Raw genomic sequence first — 20,924 nt, 5'->3', positions numbered from 1 at the left:
TGTTCAAAGATATTAGTTTAGGAATATTAGTTTAGGAATCCCAAAAAAAGTAGTCTGTGTTTGTGATTGGGCCAACATGCTGCCATTCTGTGAGTGTCAGCTGTGTGTGTTTTGGTAAAGGTGTGTTGGTTAAGGGGGTAATTTGGGAGAGAGGGTCAAAGGTGAAAGAGGAGGAGAGGCAGAAGAGGAATGGAGACAGTGAGCAGTGCAGTAAGTCAAGCAAGGCTGCTGATCCGAACCCTGACCCTGAGCTCTTAATCTAGAACATATCACCTAAAAAAAGTACTTTTTTTTGTAGTTTTTAGCCCATGTGTGTTAGCTTTGAGGCCATCTATATCAGTGGTTTTCAACTCCAGATCTCGGAACACACTCCCAGAATGTTTTAGATGAACATCCATGTTTTAATTAGTGAGACATCTAAAACATTCAGGGAGGTGGGCCCTCAGGACTGGAGTTGATAAACACTGATCTAAATGATGGTGTACAAAAATGCGGGCAAATTTAAATCAGAAAAAGATGCACAACCTTTTCTTAAATGGACCAAAAAATAAGAGCCAAAATAAATATCCAAATATATAAGATGAAATATAAGGAACCTCCTCTTTCAAAATGCAATATATCAACATAATATTTTTATTTTATTTTAGAATAAAATATAACATAAAATAAAGCTCCAACAGTGCTAATAATAATAATAATAATAATAATAATAATAAAAAATAATACAATTTCATTTTGAATTGTGTAATTCTTATGAATTAGTCCTTCCTCACACTTGATTATAACAATTAAATACACACTACCGTTCAATAGTTTGGGGTCAGATTATTATTATTTTTATATAAATTAATAATTTTAATCAGCAAGCAAGAATACATTAAATTAATCAAAAGTCACATTAAAGACTTTTATAATGTTAAGAACATTATAAAAATGTATTCAAACGAATGCAGTACTTTTCAATTCAATTCAATCAAAGAATCCTAAAAAATCTGTCATGGTTTACACAAACATTAATTACAAAATAATAAAAATAAAAATAAAAAACTGTAATAATATTTAACATTATTACTGCTTTTTTTCTTTTTATGATAAAACATTATGCAACCTTGGTGTGCATAATACACAAAAACAAATAAATAAAAATCTCATCCACCCCAATATATTCTAATATTTATGTTTATCGCTTATGTACCTCATTGCTAAGTCCATTTATATTAAACATTTTTAAAAGGAAAAATGTAAATGTTATAAAATGTCTTGCTCTACCAGGATTAATATGTGGATGTGTATGTACTGAACAGCAGCCGTCTGTGTTGGACGAGCGGGTTAGAGCCAAAAACAAACACAACAGGATCTGAGGAGTTTATCAAGTGAGGCAGCAGGCAGGGGGAACACAGGATGCACACAGGATTATCAGGAGAGCAAGGTCTCTCTCTGTTCCTTTCCCCTGAATGAGAGGCCCATGGTCAGAGACGCCACTGGGGCAAGAATAAGACCACATTCCTCAGCCAGACTGCAAAGAGTTAGACAGAACCTGAGCAGTATACTTCAGATCTTTGTGCTCCAACTGTCCTGGAATTCCCAAAGCCTCATGGGAAGGCAAAACAAAGGAACTGTAAAATCTGCAGTTGTAGCATTTGAGTCTTTAGTTGTGGACTAGCTCTGTGCAGTCTGACTGTGTGGTACTGCTCTTGTCCCAGGTGCTGATCACATGGCACAAACCTGCAGTTGGTGGCGGGGCCCGGCGTGGGGAGCACAGGGCAAGTTCTGACGGGTGAAAAAAGAGAGGACATATCAGTACACACCTGATCACGCTGCCACATCTGTCTCTCTCACCTTATCACAGACTGTATGAGCACACACCAGCAGCTCATGCTATGCACACCTCATATACCGTTTCCAATATCACAGACAACAGGATTACTATTTAAAGGTAAAGTGTTTCATTTCTGGTGCCTCTAGTGGCAACAATTGGAAATAGAAAAATAATGCATGTTACTTATATGGAGTTCTAAAACAATTAGTCCTAAAACTCAGAATTAGCTTTTTAAACTTAAAATTCCATTGTCTGTAAGTCAATGTTTTTTATTTATTTTATTTTATTATTTTATTAGGGTCTTAAATAAGGTCTGTGGTTAACACAAGGACAAGATATTTGTATTGTGGTATTTATGAAACCGGGTTTACTTTTGTAGTTTCCTGTCACATGAAAGCACTGTCACATGGAAGAAATGACACACTTCACCTTTAAGTAAGATAAGCCACTAAAACATTCTTTCCGGACTACGGTGATGCATCCAACCCCATCTGAATGGGTCACTGGAGTCCAGAGCAGCCAAACCTCCTAATTGACACTTATCAAACATGGCACCTCAACACTCCAAGGGGACATGCGCTATTCTGTAACAGTCAGGAAGAATAATAAGTGCACGGGCTGGGCTTGGCCCAAAAATGTCTGGTTGAGTTGTGTTTCTGCTCTGCCTGCAGCTAAAGGCGAACTCTGCAGTGGCTCTGTAAGTAAGAATCATGTGAACTTCAGCAACGGTGTTTGGTCAGGAAGAGCTGACGGACACTTACCCTCGGGCCGGTATTGGGCGATGATGGTTACCGTCTGGCCCGCTCCTTTCAGGGCAGCTGCAGCTTGTTCATGAGTGGCACCTCGCAGATCGATTCCATTAACCTGAAATCAATCACAACAAAAGCTGTTACATCAATAGTATCTGTTTGTGAATAATGTTTCATCAATAACACTCACCAGAAACATTAAATAAATGAGCAACAAGGCTAGAAATTATTATCAGCAACAAAATACATAGCAAGTATACATAAAGCATGTGATAATAAAAGCTAATTCATCTTACCCTAAATTAATGGCTCAAATTGTAAGCATTGAACAATCAAAGTCTCATACAGTCTCCAACGAATTCATATTTAAAACTGCCTGACTCAGAAAATGTGGCATCTTTCAGCCCGGAGTCATCTGGTGCAAGAAATGTCTGCTATCATCCAGATGCACAGTTCTTCGGGTCAAGAAAAGCCTACAGTAAAGGATCAGTTGGCGGCTGTACCCTGTAGACCAGAGTCTGCAACAACTGAAGCACAAAGTAATTAGTGCTCGTCCAAAATATGAGTTTGGCTAAGTTGTGTGCATCATCAGTTCTATGATTCAAATTGAGCCATTGAAAGTCAATGGACAAAAAACTCTTGTAAAGGTGCACTCATTTTTCCTCATTAAAAGATTTTGCACATAACTAAATGAATGGTAAATGTGCAAAAAATCTATACAAATTACAAGAAGACTCCAGTCAAATCAGTGGCTTAAACAACTGTTTTATGGTGGCCGATACGTTGAGATCTCATGACCAGGCAAATACTATTTCTTTAATGTATCCCCCACTTTCACTTGTGGAATAAATAAGTCATAGCCGACAACCATTGTAGTCCTTATGTAGCAGCTTGTTAGCAACAAACATCTTCAAAGCACACAGCAGTTTGGGTTACACAATGTTATATGTAAATTAAAATACATTCACATATTTTCATGATTAAGACTAAATCATTTCTAATTAGTTTCAGCCAGTGGAATCTCTTTGGGGTCCAGGGGAACCGTTCTCTGCAGGGGGACAGGATCTTGGGCTACACCAGGTTTAGGACTACAAAACAGAAGAGGTCATCATGAGACCACAGTGCAGTGGGAGGTGTTTGTATATGTGAGTCTCAGCATGCCTGCAGCAGCGTGTCCTAATGCTCATTTAACAGTGTGAACTCAGAAGGTACACCACAGCTATTCTTAGTCTCCAAATCAGGCCAGCACTCCATTATCTCTTCCCTCCCTCTCTATTTCTCTCCTCTCCCTTGTTCTTTCTCTCATTCTAATCAGTGTCCTAAGGAGGCAGACCGTGATTGCTCTCGGCTCAAGTGGCACCGAAAGTAATTGTGGTGGGGATCTGGATGGAGGGGTCTGATTACGACTAGTGAGCCCTGATGAAGCTCTAATAAACATAAATGATGAGATCAGTGACAGGAAATCAGCTTGGAGAGCTTCTCGAGTTGATCGCTGATCTGGATTGTTTCAATGTGAGCTGTAATTGTGCTGTCAATTAACATGCCCCAAAAAAGGTTACGGAACGATATCTATGCTAAAAACTCTGTGATGAAATTATAATGAAGCCTGGAACTGGTGGAGTTTTGAGTAGTGACTAGACAAAAAAAAACAAAAACAAATAAAAAAACTTGTTTTCGGCAAAGGTTTCAGAGGTTCGCAGAATAATGTGATGGTGCCACCTCATGTTCAGCACAGGTTCTGCACTACTCTGGGAATTTTATATAGCTATTTGAATGACTACATAAAAACATAACATACATGATGTCTGTTCAAATCAAAAACGTAATTAGTATTTTAAAAAAGAAAAACATTAAATGACTATGACATTATAATAACCATGCATGACTATGATTTGGGGACCTAAATGTAAAAGTTAGAGAAACAAAGTAATTTAAAAACCTAGATTTATCAACTACTAATTTGAATATTAAGGAGGACATGTGCTTCTAAATGTTTAAAGTGGTTTACGGCATATAATAGCAAAATATGACATCTGTCCATGACCTCTGAGGCAGATATTTTAACTTTAATGAATGCTAATACATTAAGTAGCTGTTTATATCATGAAACAAACAAAAGGTCAGTATACCTTATTATGATCATTGCAATATCATTTAGCCAATTTTGCCATTATGTATGGTTTATGTATTTTCAGGACGTCCACTTACGGATAGGATCTGGTCTCCTCTCCGCAGCTCTCCGCTGAGGTCTGCGGGCCCTCCTGCAAGTATGAAGGAGACGAAAATGCCTTCTCCATCTTCTCCTCCTACGATGTTGAAGCCCAGTCCAGTCGAGCCCTTGTGCAGAATGATCTTCCTGGGCTCCCTGTACACACAGTTCATGTAATACATCAGCTCAGAGTCCGTAGGGCTCAGCATCTCCACTGACACGGGCTACACTACTTGGTAAACATACACATGCATCTACGCGAGCATGCACACACGCATCCAGACTGTTGGGTTGGTCCAAACGGTCTACAATGTAATCGAGCCCAACAGCTGACACCTATTGGGGACTGCTCCACTTATGTGCTGTTTGTCCCATTTCTGCCTGGTTTCCTAGAAACGGAGAAGACGCACAGCCTCTCTCTCTCTCTCTCTTCAATGCACACACAGAATCACTTCATGCTGTGTATATATAGTATAATTTATAATAAAACAAAAATGAAAAGTTTTAGAATAAAAATAAATGTCAGTATAGGAATTAGAATGAAAAGTTTAATTTGAGAAGTAACATGAATTATGATGGCAAACAGTGTAGAATCTAAAATATAAAGTTATCTATAAAAGGATAAATCTTTTTTCTTTCCTTGTAATATCTTGAAAATCCTGAAATTAAAAATCTTAATTTATTCATGAGTTTAAAACTGATTTTGAATCCCAAGCTTGTGTTAAAGTATTGTACAGATTGTGTTAAAATGATCCCAAAAAGTCTGATCCACTTAGCTTGGCCCCTTTTAGGTAGTCATTGGATCCTGACAGTTGGTGCATCATCCTGTCAAGTGTGTGACCAATCAAACAAAGAGATATCTTGAGCTGTGACACCTCTGTCAGATACACTTAATCCTACAGATGATAATGCAAAGAGATGACACCCGAGATGGAGTTATTTTAGAACAGAAGGCTAATCCGTTAGTGCTGTCTTCTCTCTGACCTAGTTGTGAGGAGGAGGCAGGCCCATCCTCTCTCTCTCCATCACTTCATCTCTCTCCCAGTGCATCTGTTTGGCTCGCCTCGGAATGATGATGCTCTTCAGGCCATAGACAGAAACTAAGCCAAGCTGCATCCAATGAAATGTGAAAACACTACTTTTTTGGGCATAATCATTATATTTTACATGTTTTTTTTTTTTTACTATTTTACTAGTTACTATTGCTTGGCCAATGGTAAACATTCTAATTAATATTCAAACTTGCAAGGCCTCTGGCCACTACCAGCTAGTAAGATCATGGTTCATTGATTTTCAAGACAAATATGGCATACATGCTGAGAAATATTTGGTGTAGGATTTACAATTTTCACTCAGAAATTTCTAGTAAATATAAAAAATAATTACAAAGACATGGCAAACAACACATTGAATTAAACATGACATTCAACAAGAATTCATCCGTCCAAGATTTTTTGGAATTGTGTTTTATATACAGCAAATTTATAAAAGGCTACATCTTTTATAATGTGTAGCAACTTACATCCTGCCTAAAACTACTAAGAACTATAAATATCCACTTACAGTCTCTAAATGTGTGGTTTTGGTGGTTGTTAATACAATGCTGCCTAATAAATGAACCTTTTGTCTATAAAATATGATACATCAGAACAAGTTCATTACATATTCTGATCTTATGATCAGTCTGATGCTATGGAAATAGATCTCACATGTTTAGCAGTACCCATCAGATAAAATAATGCTACCCATTGATAATGAATGAGTGCAGCTATGAACTCAAAATACATGACCTGCAAAGACTTCAAGCAAAGAACAGCTCCTATTCTCTATGCACTTTGTAATACAGCCAAGATGTCAAAGTGGGACATTTTACCACTAGATGGCACCCTATTAAATTTCTTTTACCCTTAGAATCCAGTGAAAACAGCATATTTCTACAGAAAGCAACAAATTCACACAACAAATTATCCAAAACTAGTTACAATTATTATTATTATTTTTATCCACTCAAACATGCTTATCTTCGTTTCATGCTCAAAAGCTTCACTGAACACTGCTCAAGTTATTCATACCACATTATGCTTCAGGATGAGGTATAAACCATTAAAGCACACGCAATGATAATTGGGACTACTGAAAAGTCACTCAAGGTTATGCATTCGAACAACTAAATCTGTCTTTACGCTGCAAATGCAACAGAAAAGGTGCGCTGCTGACAAGACTATTTAAATGAGGTACAGAGGTGGCATATGTGCTAATTGCCTGACAATGCAACGATAAAGTTTAAGGTGGCTCTGATTCTATTCATCTTAATCAGTGGTCCATTCAATGGTAAAAGTGGAAGAAAATAGGATTATAATATAATTCTGAAACTTTAAATAATAATGACACAACTGACATAAATGATATTAACGTTAAATTCTGCATTACTAGTTAAATTTATGTTTTAAATATTATTTTAAAGATACTTTTTGTGATTCCAATGGCATGTTAATAAAATAAACAAACAAAAAAAAATTAACATTTTAATGAATGATAGCTACTATTTAACAATATAGATTTTTTGGAAAAGTACTTTTTTTTTTTTCTTAAAAGCTTAGAAGAAACGTTTGATCCCTGCATTATTCCAGTTTATACAAACATAAATTGCAGCTTGCCACTCAGAGAAGCATCCGTGACAGCTGATCTTGAGTCTGAGGACTCATGCTGATACTAATGATATTCTGATCATTATGTATTTGACACTGCATATAGATTTATTTAGAGTAAAGGCTGGCTCAGAGGTGGGTTGAGTGCTTGGAGCCCTGCTGGCTGTAACCACACTCTTTAAACTCTCTGTCTCTTTTCATCACTTACATTTCTATCCTCCAAACTTCTCCCCTCTCTCTCTTTCATCCCTCTCTCTCTCTCTACCTAACGGCTGCAAAAATGCTGATAGAGCTCCTGTCTGCCTCCCCCAGCAGCTCAGTCCCAAACAGCTAGTGTTTATCATTTCAAGCTCAGAGCCAAATGGGAAAACAAACCAAATAGATTGCGCTCGTTTTCAATTCACAATACCTGACAGGAGAAGAGGGGAGGATTGGCATTTCATATGCAACCCCTCACACATCTTTACCCTACACCACTTATTCACTGTCACTGTGTTATTCTCCCTCCCTCCTCTCTCTAAGCATTCTTCCAATGTAAGAGTGTTCCGAATATGAAAAAGTGTCAGAAGCTTCATCCACATGAAACATAAGCTCTCGTTTCTAATGGGTTGGCACACTATGCATTCATTGAATGGCAAAATAACCATTTCCTTTCAGATTCAACCTCAATAAAGGAAAAAAATAGCAGAATACCTATGTAATGACCCTCAGCCCTCCTGTTAGCGAGTCAAAAACATACTACACAAAAAATTTAGTTTGATTCATGAACATATGACTCTTTCGAGCTGGTCCTTTTATGAATCTTTCAAAATCCATCCATCCATCCATCCATCCATCCATCCATCCATCCATCCATCCATCCATCCTCATACTCCCCTTTTCCCACAGCAGAGAAAATCATGATCTCTGAAATAAACCCTTGAAAACCTTAAGCTCTTTCCTGGGTTTCTCTCAGGCTTTGACACTCTAGTAATAAAATAGTAGTAGTAGTAGTAGTAAAAATCTGTAACTGCCACTGATCGATCAAACTACTCAAACATATCTGATACACCTCAACACAATCAATTGACTCATCAGATTCTAAGAATCTGATGTTAAAACATCTATTGATATGTGCACATCGCTGCTGTTCTCAAAAACACTCTCTCAGCAAGAGAACTGGATGGCCTTTTCCCTTCTTAGCTCAATGGAGTCTCCAGATAGCAGCATCTTCTGCACCTTTGACTGTCAGAATCACAGCAGTAAACTCCAACACACTCAGCAGATGCAATCAAATCTTTTCTGCTTCATTAAAGGGCAGGTTGGCCCCCCAGGGATGTTTTAAGGAGGACACAATTGTAAACACTGAACTTTTGTTATTAAAAACATCAATGTTTTCTCCCGAGGGAAACTGGCAAATGGTTGGTGTATCACAGTAAAACTGGGCTTTTGACAAAATTGTACCACTGATCAATATGAGATGGACCTGTATTGTCAACTATCAGTAAGAAAGAGGAAGGAGGATAAGAAGAAAGGGTTTCATTATTTGCTGGTTCACTGAAGCACATGTCCCATAATGCATTGCAAAGGACATCTAGGGAATAAATAACAAACAATGGATGCAGTTTCACAGTAATCTAAGAGGCTTTGCAGAGAATTTAATATCTATAGTGAACAACTTGCTTTGGAGTAAACAGCCAAAGAGTACAAAAGACATATAGCAAAGTTTAATAGGGTTAGTGGTTTGTTCAGATCTCTTTATTCTAGACTCTTTTAGCAAACACCATTAATAAATTAAGCTAATTTCATCTTCATGCCCTCCCTGATAATATGATTTATGAATAAAAGATGAAAAGGCATACTTTAAAAGCTCCAGTACAATTAGTATTCTTCTCGTAGGAAACATGCTAACATACATAAACAACACCTGTCACTGTTAGAAATGGTGTAAGATTTCATACATTTGTTATTTGCATTCTCCAGTAGCGTATTTTAAAAATCTGTCAGCAAACTCGATTAAGCTAGTTTATCTTTCTCTAAAAGGAACACAAGTCATCCAAATTAGAAGTAACAAAATCTTTTGGGAACTATGATTTATGGTTCATGTCACAGCAAAAGCGCTATTAGCATGTGCCCTTCGTTTTTAACCCCAAACAAAATTATTAATCATAATACAAACAAAACTATCCCTCCAGATCAGTAATCAGCCGGTGTAGGGGGCACAACCCCTATTGAATGCATATGCTGCCGCGAAGCTACAGAAGAGCCTGGAAAGCAAGAGCAATTCAGCCAATCGGCTTCATCCATTTAGATCCGAATTGAATAATGTGAGGGATTCTCCCTCCTGAATGATGATTCAGAGATGACAAGATCTGGATCCTCTGAAGTCCTCCGAAGTACTTGAAATACATCAGATCTGATTTCTCTCTTGGAACCATGCTCGAGGTTGTTGATTAGGATCAAATTATTTTTTTGTGTACTACTGCCAAGTGGATACACATTAAGAAAACATCAAAGACATCTGAATTCTAGTCAAATCAAAGAGAATGACTACACTGAACAAGAAAGAGTCTGCTTGAAACATAATTTAGCAAATTGTATGCTAGTATCTCCTGGTGATGCCTAATTGAGTCAATAACACCTGAGAAAAATTCTTGAAATTATTAGCTAATGGACCACTTTTCTATATCCAGGCTTTTGAGCCAACCACTTAAGTCATACATGCCATAAAATTGACACATGGGTACAGTCAAATCCATTGTGCTATATATTCCTAGATCTTCACATGAGATTTGTTTTAGAATAGGCCAATTTTTTAATGGCATCTGTCAGAAGCTACTCAAAAGAAGCTTATGTGAAGTAACAGCGCTCTTAGGCAGAGTATTTTGGTGTTTATGCATGATAAAATGAGAACTGTTCCCTTTTGTATATGATCCTGACAATCTCACATGCTCGCTTACACAGAACTGGCCATTTTCACAGAACTGCTGCCTGCGCTTTCTCTTTAAGAGCATCACCAAAAACCGGCAGACCCTGAACATGACAGCAATCCATTAATCACAGATATTATCACTGGCATTTTCATGAATGCTTTTTTCACAAGTCCTGAGGATTTAAGCGATGCATTAGGTGTTAGCGGTGGCGTTCTGAAATGCAAATCAACTCAAATCCCAGAGAAGCCAATTAGGCACCGCTTTATAATTCATAGAGTAATGAACTTAAAAATATAAATCAAAACAAACCGGTAAACAAAGCACACCCACACTGAGGGCATTATGCAAAGATTCAGATAACAGTGGAAGATTCCTCGGCCATTTGTGCCAGAGAGTCCCGAAGAGCATTTCCTCTGCGGCCAAACCCCCTGTTTATACGTCGTTCACCTCCAGACTATTACATTTATATGTCTAGTCGTTTAATCAGCAAGATGAAAGATGTTTCATTATTGCTAATAATGTTTTATATCCAATTAACGATACAAGCTGCTGCCTGAACCTAAACTGAAATTAGTTAGACAGGAAATAAGGAAGATAAAAATCAATCCTCTCTGATTCATGATGCACTAACATCAGATGGACACAACAGGCACACAAGCAAAGCGCATTTGACAGCGGCCAAGCTCTGACCTTCATGGGGAAGCTGTCAATAAGCAATACAGTCTAACAAATGAGAATACGGACAATTGACAGTGGCTGCGGAAGAGAAGGAAGTAAGTGGACAGCTGCAGGAGAGATGTGATTCAGTTATACTGTTGTCACGGGTAACCACCAATCACCACGCTTGTCCTCTACATGCACTTTGCATCATTGTCAAATGAAGTATGAGGAATAAAAATTAAAGAGAATTATGCAAAGCTGTGAGTTGCTCATCTGCAGTACTCAATGCAATATTTTTTCAGCATGTCAGCATAAAACTGTATTAGCAACTTTTTTTCTTCCATTATCAGATATACTGTACACCACTGTCAAAGTTTAGGATCAGTAAGAATTTTTTAAAAGGAATTAATATTTTTATTCAGCAACGATACATTAAAATGAGCAAAGTGACAGTAAGGACATTTACAAGGTTACAAACGATTGTATTTCAAATAAAGGCTGTTCTTTTGACATTTATATATTTTGTTCAAATATTCCTGAAAAGGATTTTACAAAAATATTAACCAGCACAACTGTTTTCAACACTGATGTTAATAAGACATGTTTCTTAGCACCACCATACCAGAATGATTTCTGAAGTATCATTTGACACTGAAGAATGGCTGCTGAAAATTTAAATCACATGAATAAATGGCATTGCAACAAATTAAATTAGAAAACAGTTGCAATATTTCAGTGTTACTGTTTAATGTTTTTTTATTATTATTTAAATAAATGAAGCCTAGGAGAGCATAAGATAATTATTTAATGCATATTTCATCTATAATAAAAATCATACCAACCTCAAACTTTTAAACAGTAGTGCATTTTCTAAAAAAATAAATAAGATAAATTGATTTCACTTTGGTCTCTTTTTGAAGGTTCTCTCAAAATATGTTGCTTCACTGTATCAAACCTCTGTAGATTGTAAAAAAAAAAACACTAAGGAAAGAATGAGGTATACTAAGACTAGTACATGATAAGCATGGCATGCAGGTGACTTTGAAATGGGGCGGTGCATGCAAGTAAGCATAAATTAGGGTGTGGTCACAGAGTTTTCATTCACATGCCTCATTCAAGTCCCATCCAGAGCGCTGTGCTCAGTACCTGGAGATCTCGGAGTCAGGGAGCAGGCCTGCGTGATAGTGAGGAAAGTGGGGGATTGAGTGCATGGGGCTTTTATCAAACTCCACGGGGGAGTAGAGATGGGGAGAGGGGGCGCGGTCACTCAGTTTGTTCACAGTGCTGTAAACTGGCTCTGGAGGCCTGGTGTGGGAGAGAAAGAGAGAGGCAGAGAGCACAGCAGCTAGAGTTAGTACGCTGATGTAGACTGATACAGAGTAGTGACAGACCGATATACAAGCAGGCCATTCCACCTAGGGTCAGACATCAACAAGTCTTTTTGACTAGGTTTACACGTCTACAACACATTTACCCTAGAAGCAAAATTGTTTAAAAATAAAATGGCTATACAAATTATAATAGTAAGACTTTATTTCAATATAACTTTGAATTCTGTGTTTTCACTTAGTAAAATATTTTGCCGTAACAAAAACCCATACCGGTTGACCACTAACAGAGAGAGGGAAAGATGGACTAAGAGAGAAAGACAGAGAGAGGGTGAAAAACATAGCAGTGGAAGTGGGAGGAACAAGGAAATAACTGCAACTGGTTAGTTCAACATTTAGCTTTGATAATTAGTGTTACAATTTTAAAAACAGGCTATTTCAGTTCCACAATTCTTCAATCAGCATCTTCAATCAGCCCTCAGATCTTCAATGTTCGCATTTAATAATTAACGTTCTGTGTCATGCCAGTGTAAAGAGGCACCACAGGGACTGACATCCAGCGATGTTTTGGACTCTTTCATTTTTTAAATTCATTCTCCCCGTCTCAATCACTCAATCTGACTGCCGCTGTCTCATTTTCTACAAACAATCCACAGTCTCTAGGGTTCAAAAACCAAATTAGACCAGGAGAAGTGTGCATAGTGCAGAAAGACATAATTGAACATTCAAACGACGGCTCACTTAAGTCGCTCACCTCAACTGGAAGTGCTGGGAATCAAACCTGTGACCTTCCATCTCATCTAACGAGGGATTTCTGATCAGAAACAGACAATAAGTTAGCACGAGGACAAAACAGACAGCAGTTTATATGAAATGATATGTTAAAATGTGCATTCTAAACGGTTGGAATGTATTCAGTACTTGTTACATGTAGCATGCAGAAACAAAACAGGGACACCAACAGAATTCAGAACAAAATCAAATGTGACAACACAACAAGCCCCCTTATACAACACGACTGGGTTTGACAAACAAACAAACAAAACCAACCACTTAAAATATTAAAATGAAAACCATTCAAAAATGTGTCATAATCACTTGACTCTAACAGAGTCAGTAAGAGTGAGCAAGATCTTACTGCGGATACAAGACTACATTAGACATGATGCAGATAATATGAGTGGGATATATCTGTGACATGTTCCTCACCGGACCACATTCTCTCCTCACTCTGTGTTGTGTAAGGCTGGCTTGTGAGGCTGAGATGACTGACAAACACTTTTTTACCTTCCCTACATTCTACCCTTTTTTCTCTTTGTCTTTCAATCTTTAACAGTACTCATTGTATCTTCTCCTCCCCAGTGTGTCTTTCCACTCTCTCAGTCTCTCACTGTCTTGTTTCAGCACATTTCTTCAAATCCACAGTTCGCCTTGCCCTCAAAGGGTTAGTTCACCGAAAAATGAAAATTATGTCATTGATAACTCACCCTCATGTCGTTCCAAACCCGTAAGACCTCCGTTCATCTTCGGGACACAGTTTAAGATTTTAAGATTTTAGATTAAGTCTGAGAGCTCTCAGTCCCTCCATTGAAGCTGTGTGCACGGTATACTGTACATGTCCAGAAAGGTAAGAAAAACATCATCAAAGTAGTCCATGTGACATCAGAGGGTCAGTTAGAATTTTTGAAGCATCGAAAATACATTTTGGTCCAAAAATAGCAAAAACTACGACTTTATTCAGCATTGTCTTCTCTTCCGTGTCTGTTGTGAGAGAGTTCAAAACAGTGTAGTGATATCCGGTTCACGAACGAATCATTCGATGTAACCGGCTCTTTTTGTACCAGTTCACCTAATCGAACTGAATCGTTTTAAACGGTTCACGTCTCCAATACGCATTAATCCACAAATTACTTGAGCTGTTAACTTTTTTAATGTGGCTGACACTCCCTCTGAGTTAAAACAAACCAATATCCCAGAGTAATTCATTTACTCAAACAGTACACTGACTGAACTGCTGTGAAGAGAGAACTGAAGATGAACACTGACCCGAGCCAGATAACGAACAAAAGATTGACTCGTTCTCGAGTCAAGAACTGGTTGCTTCGGTTTTCGGATCACCAGTAGTTCTTTCAGACAGTTCGATTCAATATTTTTCGGTGAACTAACCCTTTAATACAGGGTCACAGCAGGCTAAATAAAACCATGACAAAACCCTTATTATACACAAACCCTCTAGCACTTCACACTGACGGTGAGGCACAGAGATAGAATTAGGAACAGGCCAGCATCACCAACTCACAATACATATATGGAACCACAAACTTAACATGATTTGTCTACGTAGTACACCGTTATAGACAAACATAGATAACAGATTATATTTTGATGGTCCTGGAACAATATATCATATAATACATTCATTTTTTGTTGGTTTGTACTGTCACTGTTGTAAAATCCTGCTCTGCATTAAACATCAAATACCTTCTGAATTGACAGTGTCGACAGACAAAAGGATTGAAGAAAAAGGTGAGTTTAGGACCAGGGGCACCACTAGGGGCCTCAACTAATGTCCAATGGGGCTTCAGATTAATAATAATAATAAAAATAATAATTTGTAACAGTACACTACAACATACAGTTCAAAATTCTAGAGTTAGAATTTATATATATATATATATATACACACAAATTACATAAGATTAACAATGCTTATTGTTTAATAATTATAATTATTATAATTAATAATTATGAATGTCCAGTTCATTGGAGGTGTGCTTAGTAATAATTGAGTACTGACCCAATGTAGTAATGCTGAGTGTGTATGTACATGACAGGGGTATGGGATGTTCTACTTCTGCAGCTCTATTATTCATTATGAGTGAACGACCAGGGTGTGTGGGTGGGTGTGTGTAGGTCATTGTGGTGGTGGTGAGAGTTTTTCAGAAAAATGTTAGGTATTTTCAACTGTTTTTAACATTTTGTGTATTATATTATGGTGTATGTTTGTGTGCATGACTTTCCTCTAATAATGCAGTGAGATTATGGCAACATAACCAACTCCTTCACACTCTGAATCTTCACACTCTGTTCCCCTAAACCAATTATTAATTATTCAACTTCTAAGCGATAATACAAGATTACATTTATTATGCACATATACATGAAATGCCCCATTCTATGTTTAACTTAAAATCAATTCCTGAGTCAATGAACTTACAAAAAAGATATTTAGTGGCGACAGTATTCTGCCATTACATATAATAATCTTCAGGCAAACCTTTGATTTTCTCAGATTCTCCTGTGGTAAACACAGTAGAGTTGAAGGGGGCTGAATTTCCAGGTGGGCTTATGCTTCCTCTAAAACACAGACCACGTAAACCTTTTACAGAGAAAAGGGGGTTTAATCTGTTTCTCTCACCTCTTTAAAAGGTTGTGTTCTTTGTTTGGAATGCATGTTGTCATGCATGTTTAGCATTCATAGTAAAACCAGGTATTTTTCACAGCTGGGGTACATTAACTGTGTTTCTCAGTGGGAGACGTTAACAAGGCCGTCTGGTGAAAGTGTCAAACATAGCCGAGAAATTACAGTTGCAGTGTTGAACTTTGGAATTTATTTAGTAATTAGTTATTCATCTAAAAATACTGCAGGAAAACAAAATGTCATCCCCCGTGGATTGATGAAGATTATTTTGGTGAGCGTGGCCAATAGCCAATGAGGCTATTGGAATTCTGGGATTCAAATTTTAGCTACACACACCCAAGAGGAAACAGCCCCAAATACTGTTAAACAACCATTGCTAGACCCTCATAACACTGCCATGCAATGCCTCAGAGGTCCAAAACAACCACAGGGTAAATTAACACATCAAGAAGCCAGCCGACAGAAAGAGCGTGAGACAAGTTAATCAAAACAGAAGTCTGTTGTGGCATTTTTTGCCATTCTAAATTCATAGTTCTCATGGAGTATGATAAATCCTTTTTTGATTTTCCAGAAAACTCCAGGGATGATGCTCAGTATTCATATCACTCTGAGGTTCAGATTGCGTTGCAGTGTACTAAACACATCCCCAGCCCTGCAGTTCTGAACATATGTCTCCCAAAACACCCTTAAAAGCAAGCCAGCGTGCAAAAACAAGCTCATGCTGTCGGCATACACTGATATCAACACAGATTTTAGAGTTTTAATCAGTATGATCTTTCTGTCCTTTTTTCTGTAATAAACATCTTATGCTGTGTGGTTGCTAGGGTGTTCTATGTAGTTTAATACTGAAAAAAGACCACCTTTAAATCTCTATGATATTGCTTTACTTCTTGCACATTTCGTACCATTTTCAAAGTGAAATGTCAAATTAATGTTGCTAAAACGGTGTATTTTATTGCATTTAAAAATAATGTACTAACTAGGCTAAACCCTAGCCAAAACATAACCGATAGAGTTAACTAAGAAAAGTTCTAATAAATATGCATTACTTTGAAGCAACCACGCCAATTTAGTTGCTTCTTTGCATCTTTGAACTTATTTATCGAGTGATTTATTTTGCAGTACTCAGACCTTTGTGCTCCGTAAATACCATGCTGCACCAGGTGAGCTACTGAGCAAGTTTACCACGTCAGAAAAGCTATACAAACAAGAGCTGGTTATGCGATGCAAATAGTAAAATGTATTTTACTATTGTATTTGTTTACAAGTCACGCATTATGATAAACATGAAAAACTGTAAATAATTATTAATTGATAATCTGCCACTATAATCATAATTTGTGTGAAAAGGAAAAAAAATTAGGTAGAGCCAATGTTGTTCTGCACATTCACAACAAACATGGACCACTAAAAATCCAGGAACATGAAAACAGTATGGAACAAACAGGACAGGAGGGAGTAAAGGATGGGGCAGTAAATCCCAAAACAATCCCATCACTAGGTGTGATGATGCTGCTTGATTGTCTTTTGGATTTCCATGGGACACATGGGGGAAGGGGGCTATACAGTCTACCTGTGGGCAGTGGCATCTGGTAGAAAGGGAAGGAATTACCGTAGGAAGGAAAAACCATCCAACCTGTTAATGTCCTCTTCCCCCAGCAAGTGCTTGGGCAGGGGGGAATATCGGCCAGGGGAGATGGGCGGAAGACTGGACTTATATTCCAGAGTGCCGTTATTACCAGGGGAAGATATATGATTTTCCATAGCGGGTGAGAATGCTGTAGAGAGACAGAGAGATAGTTTATGTTACACAAACTGGCTAATCATAATGCTGGCATTTAAAAAGTTAACATTTTCATTTAATTATTAAATTTCTAAGCATTATTAATTTTTCTCTAGCATTCATTTTTCTCTATTACATAATGAATGGTGAATGAGGTAAGAATCACTCACAGTGTGTGATATCCGGCGGCCCATAGGGGTCTGAGAGATAGACATTAGTGGTTTTCCCAACTTTTAGGTATACTACATCTGACGTGTTCTTCAATATGGCCACTGCTTCTTCATGGGTCACCTCTTCTAGAGTGTAGTTATTCACCTGGGTGAAAAAGAAAACACGCGAGATGTGTTAAGCGGGCAATCCAGAGTTATGTAAACAGTTATGCTCTAGTAGTCAATGGCGAATCAGAGCTACCAAATGTGTCCTGCCCAGTGGATTACACACAGCACTGATCTTGCTAATTAAATCAAACTCAGTCTTAAAAGAGTTTAACAACCTCACTGGATTAAAAGCAATGGAGTTTGACATGGACCCTACAGCTAAACTTCAGGAATGTAATCAGCCAATTATGTTACAGCTTCCATTTCCCAAAGATCTCTGAGGGCTGATTCTACACGATTGGACATAGATTTTGTTTTGTGTGTTTGTATTGTATGAAACATTCAAAAGTTACCCCAAACTCACACCCCTGGTTGAGCCTATTTGAGCTGCTTAAATAAAATTTTACATAACAGAAAAATCAACAAAAACTCCACAAAAACTCAGGAACATGTACATTAAAATACTGAATCTAAAATTAAAAATAAAATCTGATTTTAATTCAAAAGAGAAAACTAAACCAAACAAAACAAAAAAAAGACAAAATGAATCAAATCAAATCAAATAAATGAAATCAGAGGTCAATGAGCCATACCATGAGCAGTCTGTCTCCAACTTGTAACCGTCCATCCTTCTGTGCAGCTCCCCCATCAATGATTTTAGTGACATAAATGCTGTTATCACCCGGGATGTGTTGGTTTCCCAGACCACCAGCAATACTGAAGCCGAGCCCTATAGGATTTTGAGAAATGACAAATCAAAATGATAGCTGTGTCCCCCCATAGATGCAGTGTCATCAGACTACCTCTACTTAATCAAACCTAAGTCATTCTTTCACATGGAAGCAATGCTGAATATTTCAGAAATTCATATTAACTGACTACTAGTAATAAACAGTACTCAAAACTCTCTCAGAGCAGAAAGTACTGTATACACTTTCCTCAAACATAATTTTAGTTTCTCAATTTCCTAGAGGAGAAAACAAGTGTGGCATTGTAGAGTGTTTTGGATTTGAGGAGTCTACGGTGCTTGAAGCTCTTTCTCCAAATTTGTGGAAGTGCTGCTGTGTGTGTATGTGTGATGCATCTCCCTCTGTGTGTTCTGAATAATGCATCAAATCTGTCTTTCTCAGGTTATACAGTAGTTCTGTTAATTGCTCTGCCCCAAACAGCAACCAGCAAAAGAGGGCGTGAAAACTCTCAGGTTTAGTGGAGTTTCAAATCTTGATTTGTTTTCCATTTCTCTTCACACCCAAGATATGAATGTGTACATGGAGTAAAAGCCTATATTCTTTTATAACAGCAGAAATCAGAAAAAAATGGATGCAAACTAGGAATGTGCAAAACTATGAACAAACAAAACTAAAGTAACATTTGTTTTTTGCAGAGCAGACAACAACCGTGACACCTCCCTAACGCAAATGGTGACAAACAGTTCAGGTAACAGATGGGTTTTACGGTAATTGTAAATCTGAAACCTTTTGGTCCTTTTATGAGTTTAATTTCGGTGACTGTTTCCAGCATTGGTCTCCTCCTGCGCACATAGAGCCTCACAATCGATCCGGCCGCTTTCAGAGCCTCCACCGCCTTACTGTGAGACACCTCCGAGACATCTGCATCGTTCACACGTAAAATACAGTCATTCACTCTGCAGAGAGAAATAAGAGCGAGGAGTTAGTTTTCAGGAGTCCTCAGTGCATGGTGAGCCTCCTGCAGAGAGCTCCAGATCACAGCAGCCTGTGCTCCAAAGACAGCCGCCTCCTGGGGCTTGCTCACATAGAGCAGCTGAGACCCAGCAAACAAGCACACACACTCAACCAAACCAGGATCACACACATACACGCAAGTATATATATGCAATATATACACAACGGACTCACCATAAAGCTGAATAGTGTTCAACCACTCAATTTAGTCAGTTTAACATGATGCCATGATGGTGATGGGTCCTAATAATGAATTAAATATAATACATATTAAAAATGATCTTTACATTAATTTGACATAATTTGTAACATTTTTTTAATATTTTATATATGTTTATATGAGTGCTGTTATTGTATAGTTATTAAGTAAAACTAAAACAATTAAAAACAGTTTAGGTAATTTAAATAAAGCTAAAATAAAAAGTTGAAGTATTAAAAAAGACAAAAACTAAAACCGACATAAAAAATAATGTAATATAGAAATATTGAAAAAGAAACACAACAAAAACTAATAAAAATCACAAAAGCGCATAACAAAATTAGTACAACTTAAACAAATTAAAATATTAATAAAAACTATGATAGTATATAAAACTAGAATAACATACAAACACATTATCTAATATGATTTATTTTTAGTATTCATTTATTTTTTATATAAAACTGTAATAAATTAAGTTTTAATTGTAATATATATACAGTACTGTGCAAAAGTCTTAGGCCACTAGTATTTTCACCCATAAAAATGGTTTTAAGTCAGTTATTTATATGTTTTGCTGTAAGGCAAGGCAAGGCAAGGCAAGGCAAGTTTATTTATATATCACATTTCGTACACAATGGTAATTCAAAGTGCTTTACATCAAAGAAAGTAAAATAATAATGAAGAAAAATAATAACAAGAATAAAACAAGCAATTTTAAAACTTTTAAAAGTATTTAAAAATTTACTTATTTAAAATAAATTCAAAACAGTTAGAAAATGATTTTACATAATAAAAACAGTAAAAGAAAATATAGTGCAAACAGTTCGGACATTGTACAGTGCTCTTTCAATAAATGCACAGCTAAACAGATGAGTTTTAAGTCTAGATTTAAATGTGACTAGTGTTTTAGCACATCTGATCTCTTCTGGAAGCTGATTCCAACTGCGGGCGGCATAGTAACTAAAGGCGGACTCCCCTTGTTTTGTGTGAACCCTTGGTATTTCTAACTGACTCGATCCTAATGATCTGAGTGGTCTGTTAGGCTTATATTCAGTGAGCATATCTGCAATATATTTCGGTCCTAGGTCATTTAGTGACTTATATACGAGTAAAAGTACTTTAAAATCAATCCTAAATGTAACTGGAAGCCAGTGTAAGGACCTGAGGACTGGT

The 20,924-nt window shown here is 37.2% G+C and overlaps 1 protein-coding gene across 34 annotated transcripts in view; it reads right to left on the bottom strand.

Annotated features, from left to right (window-relative positions):
* Window positions 1-20,924, bottom strand: part of LOC132132047 (disks large homolog 2) — a 220,222-nt gene that overhangs the window by 26,503 nt on the left and 172,795 nt on the right. For 17 of the 34 annotated variants that reach the window (XR_009428992.1, XR_009428991.1, XM_059544228.1 and 14 more), the window contains 9 exons: window positions 19,322-19,491; window positions 18,440-18,576; window positions 17,700-17,844; window positions 17,359-17,524; window positions 13,080-13,139; window positions 12,144-12,302; window positions 4,777-4,933; window positions 2,581-2,683; window positions 1,726-1,770 (listed from right to left, as the gene is read on the bottom strand). Coding sequence is in view for 32 of the 34 variants with exons in the window: in XM_059544228.1 (XP_059400211.1) it covers window positions 1,726-1,770; window positions 2,581-2,683; window positions 4,777-4,933; window positions 12,144-12,302; window positions 13,080-13,139; window positions 17,359-17,524; window positions 17,700-17,844; window positions 18,440-18,576; window positions 19,322-19,491 (1,142 nt within the window). In the remaining 2 variants the exon portion in view is untranslated. The remainder of the gene's footprint in view (window positions 1-1,725; window positions 1,771-2,580; window positions 2,684-4,776; window positions 4,934-12,143; window positions 12,303-13,079; window positions 13,140-17,358; window positions 17,525-17,699; window positions 17,845-18,439; window positions 18,577-19,321; window positions 19,492-20,924) is intronic. The other 17 variants (XM_059544225.1, XM_059544232.1, XM_059544229.1 and 14 more) reach the window with 8 other exon arrangements.

Source organism: Carassius carassius, chromosome 49, assembly GCF_963082965.1.
Source record: "Carassius carassius chromosome 49, fCarCar2.1, whole genome shotgun sequence".
NCBI classification, from domain to species: domain Eukaryota; kingdom Metazoa; phylum Chordata; class Actinopteri; order Cypriniformes; family Cyprinidae; genus Carassius; species Carassius carassius.
The sequence above is the reverse complement of the archived record's forward strand: the minus strand, read 5'-3'. Positions and strand labels throughout refer to the sequence as shown.